At 43.5% G+C, this 16,691-nt stretch overlaps 1 protein-coding gene across 6 annotated transcripts in view; it reads left to right on the top strand.

Annotated features, from left to right (window-relative positions):
* LOC131485535 (signal-regulatory protein beta-1-like) overlaps window positions 1-16,691 on the top strand; it is an 87,071-nt gene that overhangs the window by 18,596 nt on the left and 51,784 nt on the right. For 2 of the 6 annotated variants that reach the window (XM_058685119.1, XM_058685118.1), the window contains one exon: window positions 246-2,698. The exons of 1 other annotated variant lie outside the window; for it this stretch is intronic. Coding sequence is in view for 2 of the 5 variants with exons in the window: in XM_058685117.1 (XP_058541100.1) it covers window positions 15,721-15,790 (70 nt within the window). In the remaining 3 variants the exon portion in view is untranslated. Of the gene's footprint in view, window positions 1-245; window positions 2,699-15,667; window positions 15,791-16,691 lie in introns of those variants that run through there. 3 more of the 6 variants (XM_058685117.1, XM_058685115.1, XM_058685120.1) reach the window with 2 other exon arrangements.

Raw genomic sequence — 16,691 nt, forward strand, 5'->3', positions numbered from 1 at the left:
TAAGTGGGCTGACTGAGCAACAGCTGGGTGGAAAACCCTGTGGAGACCATCTCTAGATTATTTGGGCACCAGGTGTCCACATTTAGAGGAATGCTGACAGGTGCCCGCTGGCTGCTCTGAGGACAGCTCCCGCTCTGACCCTCCGTGGGACAGACTGGAGAGGATGGGGAAGGGGGATCAGGATCTAGGGAGGAAGGCTGAGGAGGCACAGTCCATGTCAGAGACCGCCTGTCCTCTCACTACAGGTGACCCAGGAGGAAAGTAGCACCGAGGACATAGGAGACACGTGGAGAACATTTCTGGAATGATGAGCAGATAATCAAATGTGAACATGGGTCCACAACTCCTTCCTTCCTCCCCTGCTACGTGCCATCCTCGGTCTCTGCTGCCTCCTTCCTTCCCTGAGGGGCCCAGCCTAAGACAAGGAACAACTAGAAGCTTCCACAACCCTGCCCCAGATGCCTGCTTCCCCAGAGACCCACCTGCCCACAGTTCCTGCTGCTCCTCTCCCAGTCCGTGATGCCCCAGAGCTGGTCTTCATACCTGGTCCTGAGCAGGGCAATAGAATGTCTCTGGAGACTGACACATGGATATCCTACTAGAATGTGAGAAACAAGTCACATGTACGCATACCAGGCTATCTCTTATCCTTCTCCTGGGGACCATGGTCATGAAGTACACACTCAAGTCCATGTTCTCACAGGTTATTCCTGCCAACCCTCAGACTCCTAAGCCTTGGTGAGTTCTCCAATGTCTCTCGAATACAAATGAATCCCATCCTGGTTGGAAGAAGAGAAGGGATTCTCCTCCCTCTTTGCCTACATGTCCTTCTACTCAAACCCACAGAGGAATATCTCTTCCTCTCCCTGTGATGGGAACACTACCTCTTCTGTCACCTTCATCCTTCCCGACCTCGTTGCTCATGTACACGTGCTGACAGTCCAGAAACCTGGACCCTTCCCTGATTTCCTTCTTCATATCCCGTGCTCAATTCTGCCTTCATAAAGGTATGTGCAGTGGCAAGATGGTAAATGTTCAACAATCCACGTCTCAGGGGGAAAAAGAAGCCCAATTTGTAGTGCTTGTCCACTTCGGTGGTGTCTACACTTCCAACGTGGCCAATTTCAAGCTGCCAACAGTGGAACAAGTAGCTTGCAAAATTCCTGGAAAGCTCTCAGGAGCGAGGGCAAGCCTCCTCCCACACACCAGGGAGCTCCACCCAGCACATGCACACTGCTCGCTCCCGGGCTGCCCCCTGGTCCCGGCCACCAGCATCCCTTCCTGGACCATTGCCACGTCCCTAACAGACTCTCTGGGTTCCGCCACAGTGATCCTATGGAAATGGAGGTCAAATTGTCTCCCTTCTGTCCTTTTTCCCCCTACAGATGTGCATGGCTCGGTCTCTCCCCCTTTCAAGCTCTGCTGATATGTCCCTTTATGAAAAGCACCTTCCAAAAACAACCCCATGTAAAATATCAATTCCACTCTCTCACTCTGCATTCCCACAGCTCATACCTGAATTGAACTACTTCCCTAGAACTTAAGATCAGCCAACTTGATAAATGGAAATAGTGCTCACTTTGCACAGTGATGCAAGACCAAAACAATGACGGTGCAGCTGAAACCATGAAAAGTGATGCCAGTAATCAGTGGGCAAAGTAATGATTTTTCTGTGACCTTTAGAAACTTTTTTCAACATCTCAGAAACCCTCCAACAGTCAGTTATGAATGTATCGGGACATAAAAAAACAGTAAAACTATTATTCACTTGGTATATGGGCTTTTGAAACATTAGAAACGTTGAAAAGGGAAGAGTTTTATTTGTTTGCAAAGACTTATCAAGAGTAATTTGCAGAGGGCCTGCCTTCCTCTGACGGCACAGTTTACAATAGAGAGCAAGTGTCTGGATTATCTCCCTCCTTTCTCACTTGGGATCAGCTTCCAACACTCCATCCTTGGCACTTCCGATTCTGTGAAATCTTTACAACATTAATGTGAATATTTGCTGGCATCACTTCCTCTGGGACATTGTCACCCCACCCCACCCCCACTGTCCTCAGTGACGTGGTAAGTTTATCCTCACTCTCCTCCTCTGGCTGCATATCTGGATGCTTGGGAACAGTATCCTGGGCCGCATTCCCATGAAGGTCTCTGTGCCTTCATGAACCCCACTCCCATTGAGTTTGAACTTTACCTCCAGCTTCTTCCCTTCTCGTTTCTCCTGTACCTCTTCAGCTTTATGCCCATTCCCTTCTGCCATTTTTTTCACCTTTGTACCTTATGCAGGTTCATCGGAGGGGGGTGGGGCAGACCAGGAGACTACACAACCATCTGTTTTGCTATTGTGGGAAATGCATATCACAACCCTAATTATCCTGCACCCTGATCTCAGATTTTCATGCGCAGAACTCTGAGAAATTAGTTCCTGTTGTACAAGGCATCCAGTTTATGGTGTTTTCTTATAGTAGCCCAAGCCAAGACAAAATCTAAATAAATTATGGACTTTGCTAAATAATAATGTACCAACATGGGTTCATTAAATTATAGTAAATGTACCATACTACTGTAAGACGTCAATAAGATGGGAAACTGTGTGCAGCTGTATATTGGAACTCTGTATGATTGTCCCAAGTTTTTTCTAAATGTAAAACTGTTACACAAATTAAGGTCATTAAAAAAAGTCAACATCTTGTCCTCAGCTGGATCTCTGCCTCTCACACCCCTTTGGGGGATATTGCAAGGAAGTGAATAGTGGGGAGATTTTGTTTCGTAACCCAGGTTTTATCTCACTCCAGTTCTTAGGTTCCTTCTCCTCCTTCCTCTGTCCTCTGCCAGAGCTCACTCCAGAGCCAGGCACTCAGAGATCCCAGAAGGAGCTGCTTCTCTGTCCCCATGATAGTCATCCTAAACGTTTCCAAGTGGGAAAGCCCAGGTTAGTCCAGGTGTGCTCAGAGACCTCAGGGCCCCTGGGTGACTGGGGTAGTTCTAAGGACCTCAATGGGGGGGGGGGGCACAGTTAATCCATGTGCTGAGGTCAAGGAACAGAGTTGGAAGGGGCTCTGCAGAGCAAGGTGGATGCTGTGATGCACCAGGCCTCAGGAGGTGGCCCTGGGCTGTGACCCTCTTTGAGATGGCCTCAGCTGAGAAGAGCCACCTTGCCCCAGGTCATGCCTGGTAACCTGCCACATCCAGTGGCTCCTCAACATGGGGATATAGAGGCCCAGCCCGCTCACCCCAGCTCAGGACAACTCTGAAATAACATCTTAGTATCAGCACGCACAGGAGATCACCTGAGGTTGTCATTGAGACCTCACTGCAGCTTAGCTTCTTCTAAAAATTCCTACTCCCTTCTCCTCCCTTCCACAGGTTTGATCCTAAAAGTACTCCCTGAAAATGACCTGCTTGTTCATATTCATCTCAATACCTCTTTCCCAGGGAACCCAATGTGGAATAAGAGACTGTGGTCAGTACCAGAAAAGGCAGGGATCCTTTTGTCTCTAGGGGCCAAGCCAGTCATGGAAGGGTGGATTGTTTACACTACCACATACCATATATGATATACCACATAGCACACAATATGTCATACACCATATACTATATACCAAACACTCTGGGTTTGTAGGAGCAATGAGAAACCACAAAACTGTTTATGCAAGAAGGCATATAATCAGATGTGTGTTGTAGAAGACCACCTTGGAAGAAGGAGAAGGTAGAGCTTACGCTGGGCAAAACAAGATGGGGGTAGCCTATTAGGAAGTAATAGTTTTCATTTGGGCAAGAGATGATGGAGATGGAGAAACAGATTCCACAGGTGTTTAGGAGGTAAAACCAACAGGGCCTCTAGCAGGCAGACAAGGGTGGACAAGTGAGGGTGTAGAACATGGGTCCCTTTTTGGTTTGCCCAAATGTTTGGAGGATGTGCCACATACGGAACAGGGTAGAAGGGGTAAGAGAATGTCTGAGTGCAGACTATGAACTCAGTTTGAATATTTGAGCTACACAAATGAAAATTTCAAAGTCGAAGTGTATATAGCCCAATCACCAAAAAGTGTATTCAGGATTGGAACCTTGACTGCATCTATTTGCAAATCCAGTGCTCCTGATTATCAAGGCATTACATACCCCAGTCTCTAAACTCTGAAGAGTTTAGAGTCTGATGGAAGGTGTGAAGTCTCCTGGAGGTTGGAGGAAGGGAGAGATGCTGGAGGCTGGAGGAAAGATGCTCAGTAGGGGCCATGGATGGCTTCCCAGCATGGAATTCGTCATTCCAGGACAATGTGAGAGGATGGTGACATCCCTGGGAGAGGGGAGTCTTGTCATCTCCTATGGGCAGTTTGGGCCTGCTCTGCATGCTCCTCTTGCTCAACCACCCCCCTGAACTTAACATCCTGTAGATCTCTAAGAGGAGACAGGGCTCACAAGGAACCAGTTGCAAAATAGCCCTGGCAGTAAGTACATGGCAATGGACTCGTGGACATGAAGGGTCATCAGTCTTGTGTGGGCTGAGAGTCTCCGGACACAAGCATTGTGCTTGAGTAGAGCCCGTTCCGGTGTGACATAGAAGCCAACATGCTGGTTCCATCACTTTCTGAAAGCATTTCTTGAGTCTCTCCACTCCCTTCCTCCAGAAACCCGTTCCCCCAATTAAACCAAGTGGAAAACACAGAGATCAACCAAACAGACTATTCCATCCACATCAGTGATGTGTCACCCAAGGATGGGGGCACCTATTACTATGTGAAGTTAACAACAGGGCATCCTGATGTGGCGTAGGTATCTGGTTCAAGCCCCTTGTGTCTGTGAACGGTGAGTACAGCCTGACAACCTCCATCCCTTTGGTTTGTAAAACTAAAATTTTCAAAATCTGAAGCATGTACCAAGTCATCACTACACACTGGATACTGTGCCCCTTCACCCACAAACAACCCTGTAGGCTGGGATTCTACACATGGCTCTTCTTTCAGTCTGGGTCCTGTGCCCACTCTCGAATGAAGCCATGTGACAGACCATGCCCTTCATAATGACCCAACTACCAAAACATGAACACAGGGCCAGAAAAACTCCAAACTCAAAAGATAGTCAACAGGTTAAACACAACTACATGTGTGCACCGAATGGTCCAAAAAGTTATTAAACTGAGCCTACAAGACTGTCTGGCCTTCCTGAGGTTTAGGGACAAACCTGAGCTCAAGAATGTGCATTGTGTCTTTTTTGGCCTACTTCCTGACTCCAAACATAAATCACAGACACGGTAGCTCCATATAATCCTCTGGATTTGGATGGAATCTCAACATGGAGAAAGGTAGCCCCCAAGCTTAGTATCTCCTGAAACAAAACAAAGGGATCCAAAGGCAGGCAGAACCTCTACAAGCCTGCACAATTCCACTCACTCATTTCTAACTGGAATGTCACTGGGGCCTGGTGACAGCTCCCTGAAGGGTCACCACAACACAGTCAAGACATCGATCCCCACACAGGAAATCCACGCGTGGCTGTGGTCTACTCCTATGGCTTCTGGGGAGCCGAGACACCAGCAGGAAGGTTCTTGTGTGTCACCCGCTCCCAGGTCTCATTTGGATTAGTTGTCCGGGGGGGGCTGAGTCTCTCTCCTGGCACTTGATCTTTCCATGGTCTGCCCTGGTCTACCCTCAGCTCTGCTGTTCTCTGATTCTCTGAGACAACTAGTGTTTCCTGCTGCTCAATTTGCATTAATTTCATCAAATACAGTGTCGTTAGGGTGTCCATCTGTTCTTCTGGGAAAACTAGCTTTCCTCAGTAATGTTCTCTCCAAGTCCAATCACATTCCATGCCATCCACTGGCCATGGAACATTCACATCTTTCCCTCAAGCTGAAACATGTGGCTTCCCTGCCATTCCCCTGCATTGAGCTGTGGTGTCAGTGTAGGGACCACAACCCAGTCTCCCTGCCTTTGGTTTAGTGTTAGCCTATGTCATACTGTGACTTCCTATGAATTCTACTGAAATATATAACATCTTATAGTATTTAACAATCGTGCCATTTTTCCTCACTGTGAATACATTCTACTGCACAGCTGAAAATCCACTTGAAAAGAGTTCTAGAGTCATTAGATCATAATTTCAGAAGCCAGGAACCATAAATGCATAGAGCCTGAAAGTTGGGGTGTCCGACTAGCACGACAGTAAAACACGCTGTGTCTGGTGTGACCCCAGCTTTGCCACTTGTGACCTTGGGCAGATTACTGAACCTCTCCAAATCCTAGTTCCTTCCTATGTAAATTTTACTCAGTCTCTTGGAGTCAAAAAGATGTAGAGTCTGTGAATCTTAAAATGTTAGAATTACCAAAGCGTAGAGTGAGTCACCTGACCTGTAGGCTTTTAAATGGTATTTAATGTTCATCTTTGCATCTTACATGGCCAAAGTGGAAAAATAAGAGAGAGCAAGATTTTGAGGCTTTCATCAAGCCCATTCATTCTTTTCTTCATGCATTCCTCCTTCCGACCATGCATCAAGCATGTATTCACTCAAAGCACACTCTCATTCAGCCATGCATTTACCTATGCGGGAATCTGTTAACAAGTACCTGAATCCTCCTCTGGGGCAGACCCTGGGCAGATGACCCATCGTCAAGGAATTCCCAGGGATCCACAGTGGACTTCCTATAGTAATTGTCTGCTTTCTCTGGGCCGTGTCAGTTCCCCCTACAGTGACACTGTACCAGTCGTCACCCTCCTCAGATTTGGTGGCTCTTATCTGCCATGTGCAGAGTTTCTATCCACGAATGTGCATGTCACCCAGATAGAGAACTATCATATGACCAAGGGAGTCAAGCAACTCATACCCAAGAAGAGCAATGAGAACTACACAAGAAAGCTTGCATTTGGTGAGTTTGTTGGGGCAGGGGTCTGAGTAGGTGCTTACCTGTAAGGTGCAACATGAGACACAATCACCCATCCTGGACAATTTCATACTGTCCACACAGCACACAGCACTTATAAACCCACTGGAAACTCAGGTAAGCCCACCTCTACTCTCTGAGCGTGTGGGTTACCTTTGACTCCAAAGCAAGTGAGGTATTTAAACCAAGGGATGAATGAATAAAGATGCTGTAGTATAAGCCCTCAACCGGTACAAAATGATCAAGATCACACCATGCATATTTCCAGACCACAACGCTTTGAAACTTGTTATGTAGCTCAGGAAAAAATTTGGAAAGACTACAAATGCACAGAGGTTAAAGAACATCCCACTAAGAATGAATGGGTTAACCAAGAAATTAAAGAGGAAATAAAAAGTACAAGGAAGCCCACAAAAATGAAAACATGACAGTCCAAAACCTCTGGCATGTACCAAGGTGGTCGTAAGAGGGAAGTATGCAGCATTCCAGGCCTTCTTAAAGAGGGAAGAAATGTCTCAAATACACAACCTGACCTTACACCTAAAGGACATGGAAAAAGGACAGCAAATAAAGCCCAAACGCAGCAGAAAAAGAGAAATAATAAAGACTAGAGCAGAAATCAATGTTATAAAAAAACAACAACAGAACAGACTCACAAAACTAGAAGCTGGTTCCTTGAAACAATTAACAAATTGATAGCCTTCTAACCAGACTTACCAAAAAGAAATAAAGAAGGTCTCCAGGAAATAAAATCATGAATTAAAGAGGAGAGATCACAAACACCACCACAGAAATACAAACAATTATAAAAGAATATTATGATCAATTATATTTCAATGAATTGGGCAATCCTGAAGAAATGGATAAATTCCTAGAAACATATAAACTATCACAATTGTGACAGAAGAAACTGAAAATTTGAACAGACCCATAACAGTAAAGAAATTCAATCAGTAATCAAAAATCTCCCAACAAACAGGAGAACTGGGACACACGGCTTCCCAGGCGAATTCTACCAGACATTAAGAAGAGTTAATACATACTCTTGTCAAACTGTTCCAAAAAATAGAAAGGGAAGGAAAAATTCCAAACTCAAGTATGAGGCCAGCATTACCTTCATTCCAAAGCCAGACAGAGACCTGCTAAAAAGGAGAATTACATCCAATTCCCCTGATGAACACAGACACATAAATTCTTGACAAGATACTAGCATACCGAACCCAAAAGTACATTAAAAGAATTATTCACCAGAATCAAGCAGGATTTATTCCTGAACGGCAGGGCTGGCTCAATATCTGCAAATCAATCACCATGATACACCACGTTAATAACTGGGAGGATAAAACCACATGATCCTCTCAATAGATGCAGAAAAGGCATGTGACAAAATACAGCTTCCTTTCCTGCTTAAAAAAACTCTCAAGAAAGTAGAGATAGACAGAACACACCTCAACATCATAAAAGCCATATATGGAAAACCCACAGCTAATATCATCCTCAATGGGGAAAGCCTGAGAGCTTTCCTACTAAGATCAGGAACACAACAGGGTTGTCCACACTCACCACTGTTTTTCAACAGAGTACTGGAATTCCTACCCTCAGCAATCACGCAAAAGAAAGAAATAATAGGCAGAGTGATTGGGAAGGAAGAAGTCAAACTTTCACTCTTCTCAGAGTGACATGATACTCTACCTGGAAACCAAAAGCACTATACCAAAAAATTGCTAGAGCTGATGCATGAATTCAGTAAAGCCTCAGGATATAAAATCACCATACGGAAGTTGGTTGCATTTCTTACACACCAATCATGAAGCAGCAGAAAGAGATAGCAAGGAATCAATCCCATTTACAATGCACCAAAAGCCTTAAGAAACCTAGAGATAAACTTAACTGTGCGGAATAAGCTTAGGTATTCCCTGAGCTTGCACCCCATGGGTTAACAAGGCATAACGAATTAGAAAGGCATGGGATGTACACACCCAAGTTTGGGTAAACAAGATTAGGTTCATAAGATTAGGTAAATGGGGCAAAGGCCCCCAGTATAGGACAAAGGTGTAGGAATAGGGAAACTCAGGACGAAAACATCCAGGATGGGGTAAACAAGATTAGATATTCAGGGCAGAAATACCCCCCAACTTAGTACAATTGCAGAAAGCTGCTTTCACAGGAAGAAAGGACCAAATGAGGTAAACCAGTATATAGGGTATAGACCTTTGCAGGGTGAAGTTCCCCAGAGCAGAGGTAATTAGCAAAAGAAAGGTGCCTTGTTGACCCTGAGGTAGCATGCTCTGTCTTTCCTGTCCCCTAGATCAGTTCAGGTAAACAGAGGTGATGCCTCACATCTGCCGTAAACAATCTTCCACCGGGCATCAGGATTCTGTTTTATATTAACCTAAACCCCTAACACCACATATCTTCAAAACCCCCTTTCCCTCATGCCCAGGAGTTAATGTTCATGATTTCATTGTCTCTTTGTGCACGTCCATTACCATGTTTGTAAGCCTTCTGATCCTAATAAAAACGGAGCAAGGACCCTTTCTCGGGGCTCTTGTCTCCTCCTGGACATTAGCCTGTTTCACATTTTTTATCCTGCATCCCATTTCTTGCTGGACAAGAGAAAATTCCAGACCCAGAGTCTACGACACTTAACCAAAGAGGTAAAAGATCTGTGCGCTGAAAACTATGACAAGTTTCACTTACGAAAGAACACTTATCAAAGAAATTGAAGACACAAAGAAATGGAAAACCATTCCACGCTCATGGATTGAAAGAACAAAGACTGCTAAAACGTCTATACTACCCCAAGCAATCTACACATTCAAGACAACCCCTATCAAAGTAACACCAGCATTCTTCTCAGAGGTGCAGCAAACAATTATAAAATTTGTATGGAACCAGAAAAGACCCCGAATAGACAAAGTAATGCTGAAAAAGAAAAGCAAAGCTGGAGGCCTCACAATTACAGACTTCAAGCTGTATTACAAAGCTGTAATCATCAAGGCAGTATGGTGCTGCCATAAGACAGACACCTATCATTGGAACAGAGTAGAAAACCAAGAAATGAACCCACAAATGTATGGCAAACTAATCTTCAAGAAATCAGGAAACAGTATCCAATGGAAAAAAGTCTATTTAGCAAATGATGCTAGGAAAACTGGACAACGACATGCAGAAGAATGAAATCGGGCCACTTTATTACAACATACACAAAAATAAATTCAAAATGGATGAAACACCTAAATGTGAGATAGGAAACCATCAAAAATCCTACAGGAGAAAATAGGCAGCAATATCTTTGACTTTGGCCACAGCAACTTGTGACTATACATGTCTCTGCAGTTAAAGGAAACAAAGGCAAAAAACAAACTATTGGGACCTCAACATCAAAACCCGCACAGTAAAGGAAACACTCAACAAAACTTAAAGGCCACTGATGGAATGAGAGAAGATATTTGCAAGTGACATATCAGATAAAGGGAGAGTATCCAAAATCTATAGAGAACTTATCAAACTCAACCCCCAAAAACAAGTAATCTGGTGAGGAAGTGGGCAGAAGACATGAATAGACACTTTTCCAAACAAGACATTCAGATGACTAACAGACTCATGGATAGATGCTCAACATCACTCATCATCAGCGAAATACAAATCAAAACCACAACGGGACACCACCTCACACCTGTAAGAATGGCTCAAATGAACAACTCAGGAAGCAACAGGGGATCACTTCTGCACTGTTGGTGGGAATGCAAACTGCTGCATTCACTCTGGAAAACAGTATGGAGGTATCTCAAAAAGTTAAAAATAGAATTCTCCTGTGACCTTGAAATTGCACGACTAGGTCTGTATCCAAAGGATACAAAAACACTGATTCGAAGGGACACATGCCCCCCAATGTTTATAGCAGTGCTATGAACAATAGCCAGATTATGGAAAGAGCCCAAATGCCCATTGACTGATGAACTGATAAAGAATATTTGGTATATATATATATATATATATATATATATATATATATATATATTTATATTAGACTAAATGGTTGACAGGCATTAAGGAAGGCACTTGAGATGAGCACTGGGTGTTATATGTAAGTGAGGAATTCTACTCCTGATACCAATTCTACACTACATAGTAACTAAATGGAATTTAAATTAAAACAAGAAAAATATTTAAATGTATCATTTAATTCAAGCTCTTAATTTCCCAGCTCACCACGAATAGAATCGGTACATTGGGGGCACGAATGTTATTCAACATGACCCTGCACTGTGAGGTTAGGTAACTCTTCAGTGTGGATAGAGGCCTCCAAGTCATGCACTGCTTTTGGGGGGGTGGTTCTTTAAATAGGAATTCTTACGTTCCACTACATTCATACATCAATTACCATTGATTCCTATATAATACAGGTCTACCAACAATAAATGAGAAGCTCTAAACTCAACAAAGATAACACTTTCCTCGCACTTTTATGCTTTTAGGGTGCTTCTGAAATATTTAAACTTTTTACAGTTTTAAATGAAGTGAAACAGATACCAGTCAAACCTACCAGGAGTCAAACATGGAGCTAGTTATGAAATAAATAGACTTACGTGGTCTTAGAGTTGTGTTTCCAGTGGCTACACAAATTTCAGCGATCATTTATTGCTGAGGGTACCACAGATAGGATTATACACTTGCACAGAATTCTTCACTACGATATACTGTGTTGTCAGCAGGCACAGAGTTTTAATCCCATTACTCAGGGCACAAATACAGAGCAAGGAGTTTGCCATCGGCACGACGAGAACTCTATCTGAATTGAACCAAACATACGACTGAATCCGTCAGACGTGTAAGTGCCACTTCTCCACGGATAGTGTGGTTGCCTGCAAAACTGTCAAAGAGCCAATGGAGAAAAACAGTGGTGTATCTTAGAAATTTCTCATCAGGCTGTGATTCTTTTGGCGAAGAGAGCTATTATTCGGTTTCTCTCTGTGTATCTGTTAAACTAGTGTATGGTCTAGGTATAGAAGGAGTTCAGTAATTGTTCTTGAGTAATGAACTATTCAAGAATATTTGTAATAACTACACAATATATGAAAAGAACTGCCCCACTATTCCTTCAACCTCTATCATTTCCTGGATTGATAAACTGGCAAGGAGCCTGTATTTGTGTTAAATCCTTCAAAAACAGTTCCTAAATGCTTGATACAATAAATTACAAATAAAAGCAAAAAAGATATATATGTACAGCAGAATATTACTCAGCCATCAAAGAGAATGAAATCTTGCCGTTTGTAATGATGAGGATAGAGCTAGGTATATTGTGCTAAGCAAAAGAAGTCAGAGAAAGACAAATACCACATGATTTCACTCATATATGGAATTTAAGAAACAAAACAGACGAACATGTGGGAAGGGGAAAAAGGAAGAGAGATGGAATCGAACCATGAGAGACTCTTAATGACAGAGAACACACTGACGGTTGATAGAGGCAGGTCAGGGATGGGCTAGAGGGGTCTTGGGTATTAAGGAAGGCACTTGTTATGATGAGTACTGGGGGCTGAATGTAATTGATGAATCACTGAACTCTACTCCTGAAACCAATATTGTACTGTATGTAAACTAATGAGAATTTAAATAAAACTTTGGAAAAAAAAATCACTCTGCCCTATGAGTCATGGGGATAAACGTACAGCACAGGGAAATACAGCCAATGGTTTTGGAATAATGTTGTATGGGGACAGATGGTGACTACACTTACTATAGTGAGCGTTGCACAATGCACAGAATTGTCATAGTGCTATGTTGAGCACCTAAAACTAATATAGCACTGTATGTCAAATTTGATAATGACAATTTTTTTAACTATCTTAAAAATAAATTTTGCCCTGGAGCAAAAGCAAAAATATTGGATCCATACGTAATACATATTTGGGCAAGTGATTTTTGACAAAAATGCCAATGCAATTCAATGTGGAAAAGCTAGCCTTTTCAACAAATGGTGTTGAAATAATTAGATATTCATATGTAAAAAGGAGGAGGAGGAGAAGGAGAAGAGGAGGAAGGACAATCTTGACCATTTCCTTCTAACATACACAAAATCTAATATTGTCTTAAAAATATTACCTTATAGAAATATTACTGTACAATATACACAAAAATACTAAGAACAAATTTATATGATCCGATGGGTCACAGACATAAATTTACATCCTAAAACCATAAAACTTCTAGAAGAAACTGGGGGAAAAAAACCAAAACTAAATCCTAATGATCTTGGGTTGGCAGAGACATTTTTAGATAAGACGCAAGAAGTGCAATCGATCAAAGAAACCATCGATCAATTTGACTTCATGAAAATGTCAACTTTTTTTTAATGTTTTTTTTTCCAATATATGAAATTTATTGTCAAATTGGTTTCCATACAACACCCAGTGCTCAGAAAATTTCAACTTTTATTCTTCGAAAGATACCGTTAATGAGAAGAAAAAGAAAGTTACCGAGTAGGAGAAAATGTTTGCCAAGAGAATCTGCTCAAGGACTTGTATCTGGGACAGAGGTGGGCAAGTTACGTCCGGTTGGTGCAAGTCAAGTTTTATTATCTGTGGCTTCTTTCAGACTGAAACGTCAGACAGAAGTGATAGTGGTCCGGACCTGACGGCCCACGAGCGTAAAGCATTTACTGTCTGGCCAGTTTGCCGACACCAGAGAGAGAGTATTTAAAGGACTCTAACGATAACATGGCAAAAAGACAAAGAATCCCATTTTTTAAATGCACAGATTTGACCAAGCGTTCCATCAAAGAATATCTACGAGGGGCCACACGGGTTTCGCTTACGCAAAATGTGTGTTGTTTTTTTTTTTAAACTGCTCTAATTAGGACGGCTTTAGAACGCGTTTCGATACCTCTTTTTGGGCAAACCTTCCCACCCGGTCCTGTCGCTTGGGACGGCTGCGGCTCTCCTTGGCTCACACGCATTTGGGAATCACGCCGTCAACTTTTACCGCAAACCCTTTTACAAATATGGCTTGATTGCACTGTCTTTATATATTCATTTGGGCAAATTGGCATCTTTCCGATACTGAGCTCTGCAACTCACAGACATGAGATACCTCAATTCCCTCGTTAGGGCTGTCTTTACTACTTTCCAGTTTCTAGTATAGCATCTTTAAAAATTATTTATTTTAAACAATTTAAAACTTATTATTACTGTCTACACTGGGGTTGGGAGGTTGTATAGGATTATAAGTGGCTTTTAACGTCGATAGTCTGTCCAGCAAGCTAATCAAACTCGTACTAGTGCTCACAGCATGGACATTCTCTTATGTGAGCTCTTATAACGTCAATCAACTCACCCCAGATTAGCTTTCACCTTCATCAAAGTTACATATGCACACGGCTTACGAGGTAAGTGGTTCTATACACACTACCTGTGACAACTGGAGCCTCCTACCTTCCACGGTTTTCCACCCCAAAGGCAACCATTTTGCGCCCTTTTCTGATTATTTTTAACTGATTTTTCTAGAAGTTACAGGCAGGTCTCTTATAGCATGCTGACACTGTCACTTCTAGACATCTCCCTCGTAGGCATTATTCACTGATGTCCCACCGTGGATGACGAGGATACAATGGACTGTTTTCTGGACCCTGTGCCACATACCTTAATTTATTTTTATTTTTAGTGTTTTTATTTATATTTGAAGGAGAGAGAGACAGAGCATGAGTGGGGGAGGAACAGAGAGAGAGGGAGACACAGAATTCAAAGCAGGCTCCAGGCTCTGAGCTGTTCAGCAGAGCCCGACGTGGGGCTCGAACCCACGAACCGTGAGATCATGACGTGAGCCGAAGTCGGATGCTCAACTGACTGAGCCACCCAGGCACCCCCACGTTAATTTTGGCTAATGTCATAGTCATTCAGCAGATTATAATGACAAAGGCCTTGTGTTTTATAGCTCAATCTTGTAACATCCCCAGCTTTTGTTTGTGTCTTTCCGCTCATGTGTATTTGGTGTAAACACCACCACATTCAGGGAACAGAACAACTCCGTGGCCGCAAAGGTTCGCCTTGTGCTACCCTTTCATAGTGCCCACCCGCCCCACCACACCAAGCCTCTGGCACATGCCCATCTGTTCTCTGCAACTTCGACAATGTTGTGTAAGTGGATTCCCACAGTACGTGACGTTTTGAGATTGATTTTGTTCACTCAACATAATGCCTTCGGAAACTTACAAGTTGTGCACATGTAAATAATTTATTCCTTCTTAGCGCTGAGAAGTATTTCCTGGTATGAATCCACTAGTTTGTTCAAGCATTCCCTAATTCCTGGACATTTTGGATGTTTCCCTTTACTTCCTATGCCAAAGAAAGATGCTTTAAATATTCACGCGAGGTTTTTGTGAGGCCATGGTCTTCTCTGCTCAGATAAATGCCTGGGAGTGTGATTTATGGGACATATAACCCACTTCCTCTTTCTTTGGTTGGAGGAGAGCACATACAAATTCTTTTCTCTTATCAATTTTTCTAAATAATCTCTACACCCAATTTGGGGCCTCAAGACGGCAGGGGAGAGAGGTCCACTGGATGGGGACAGAGGCCCCATGTAGGAGGGAAGCATCATTTCTCCTGGGCCTCTCTACGCTCTCTGAAAAAGAAAAGAGGACCCTTCACCAAGTGAGCCCTTCTCTGCCTGACTTCTATTTCACAATCTAGAAGCAGATTGCTGCCTCACAGCCATCACCCCACCATAGGTGCTTCCTCTTAATCACGGAAGGAGGCGGGGTTTTTTCACCACAGAACAGAGGCCCATTCTACCCAGCATACACATTTGCACAGACCAGGGTCCCCAGGCCTCCGCAATGTTGGCCCCTGCCTCCGGGCCCCACCTGCCTCCTTACCTGCTGCTGGCTCTGCTGTTGGGACTCACAGGTAAGCACTGCCTTGGGGTACAATCCCCTCTTCCTGATCCCACAACACCTCCCATGTCCCTGGACATCAAGGGCTTGCAGGTAACCAGAGGTGTGCTACCCAGGGCTGCCACAGAAGACCAAGGACTGGGTGTCATCTGAGAGCAGGAAGTCGGGGATCTGAGCATTTCCTCTATGCATCCATCACCTACAGCTTGTTACCAGAGGCATCCAGACAGTGGAGGCTTCAATCTGTCACAAGGACAAGTTTCTAGGTATTAAATGATCTAATTCTCACAACACCCCTGCCTGATAGCTAGGACTGTACTCCCGATTGGCAGATGGAGAAACTCAGGCAGAGAGTGGAACTGGCCCAGTGTCACCTACCTAAGTCAGTACAGCTGCCGGGATTCACGTCCAGGCCACCCCGCTCCACGGTTCATTCTTTTCACCGTGTTATGCTGCTCCGCTTCTCGGTGGAGGCTAACTAAACAAACATCAGAAAATACAGAGAGGGAAACAGAAGAAGAGGCATCACTTAGCACACTCCGAGGTCTCCAGAGTTCCAGTTCTGCTGTGTGTCCTCCCAAACTTTGGTTAACGATGTGCTGGATGTTTCCTATGTGCCATATATTTTGCTGAGTTTTTAACCTGTATTACAATTTCATTTGATCCTCAAAATGATCTATATACTAGCTGCTAGGCTACACTTAATACATACCTGGGAATGCACTTGTGTGTGTGTGTGTGCGTGTGTGTGTCTGTGCGTGTGTGTGTCTGTGTGTGTGTGTGCCTGTGTGTACACATAGGAGTACCTGAGAAAGGGTACACACAAGTGAATATGCAAACATATGGGATATTTGACAACACTCTCCTTCTTGTTCTCTTCACATCGCATCCACTCTATGTGCAATGCACACTGA

This window comes from Neofelis nebulosa, chromosome 9 (assembly GCF_028018385.1).
Source record: "Neofelis nebulosa isolate mNeoNeb1 chromosome 9, mNeoNeb1.pri, whole genome shotgun sequence".
NCBI lineage: Eukaryota > Metazoa > Chordata > Mammalia > Carnivora > Felidae > Neofelis > Neofelis nebulosa.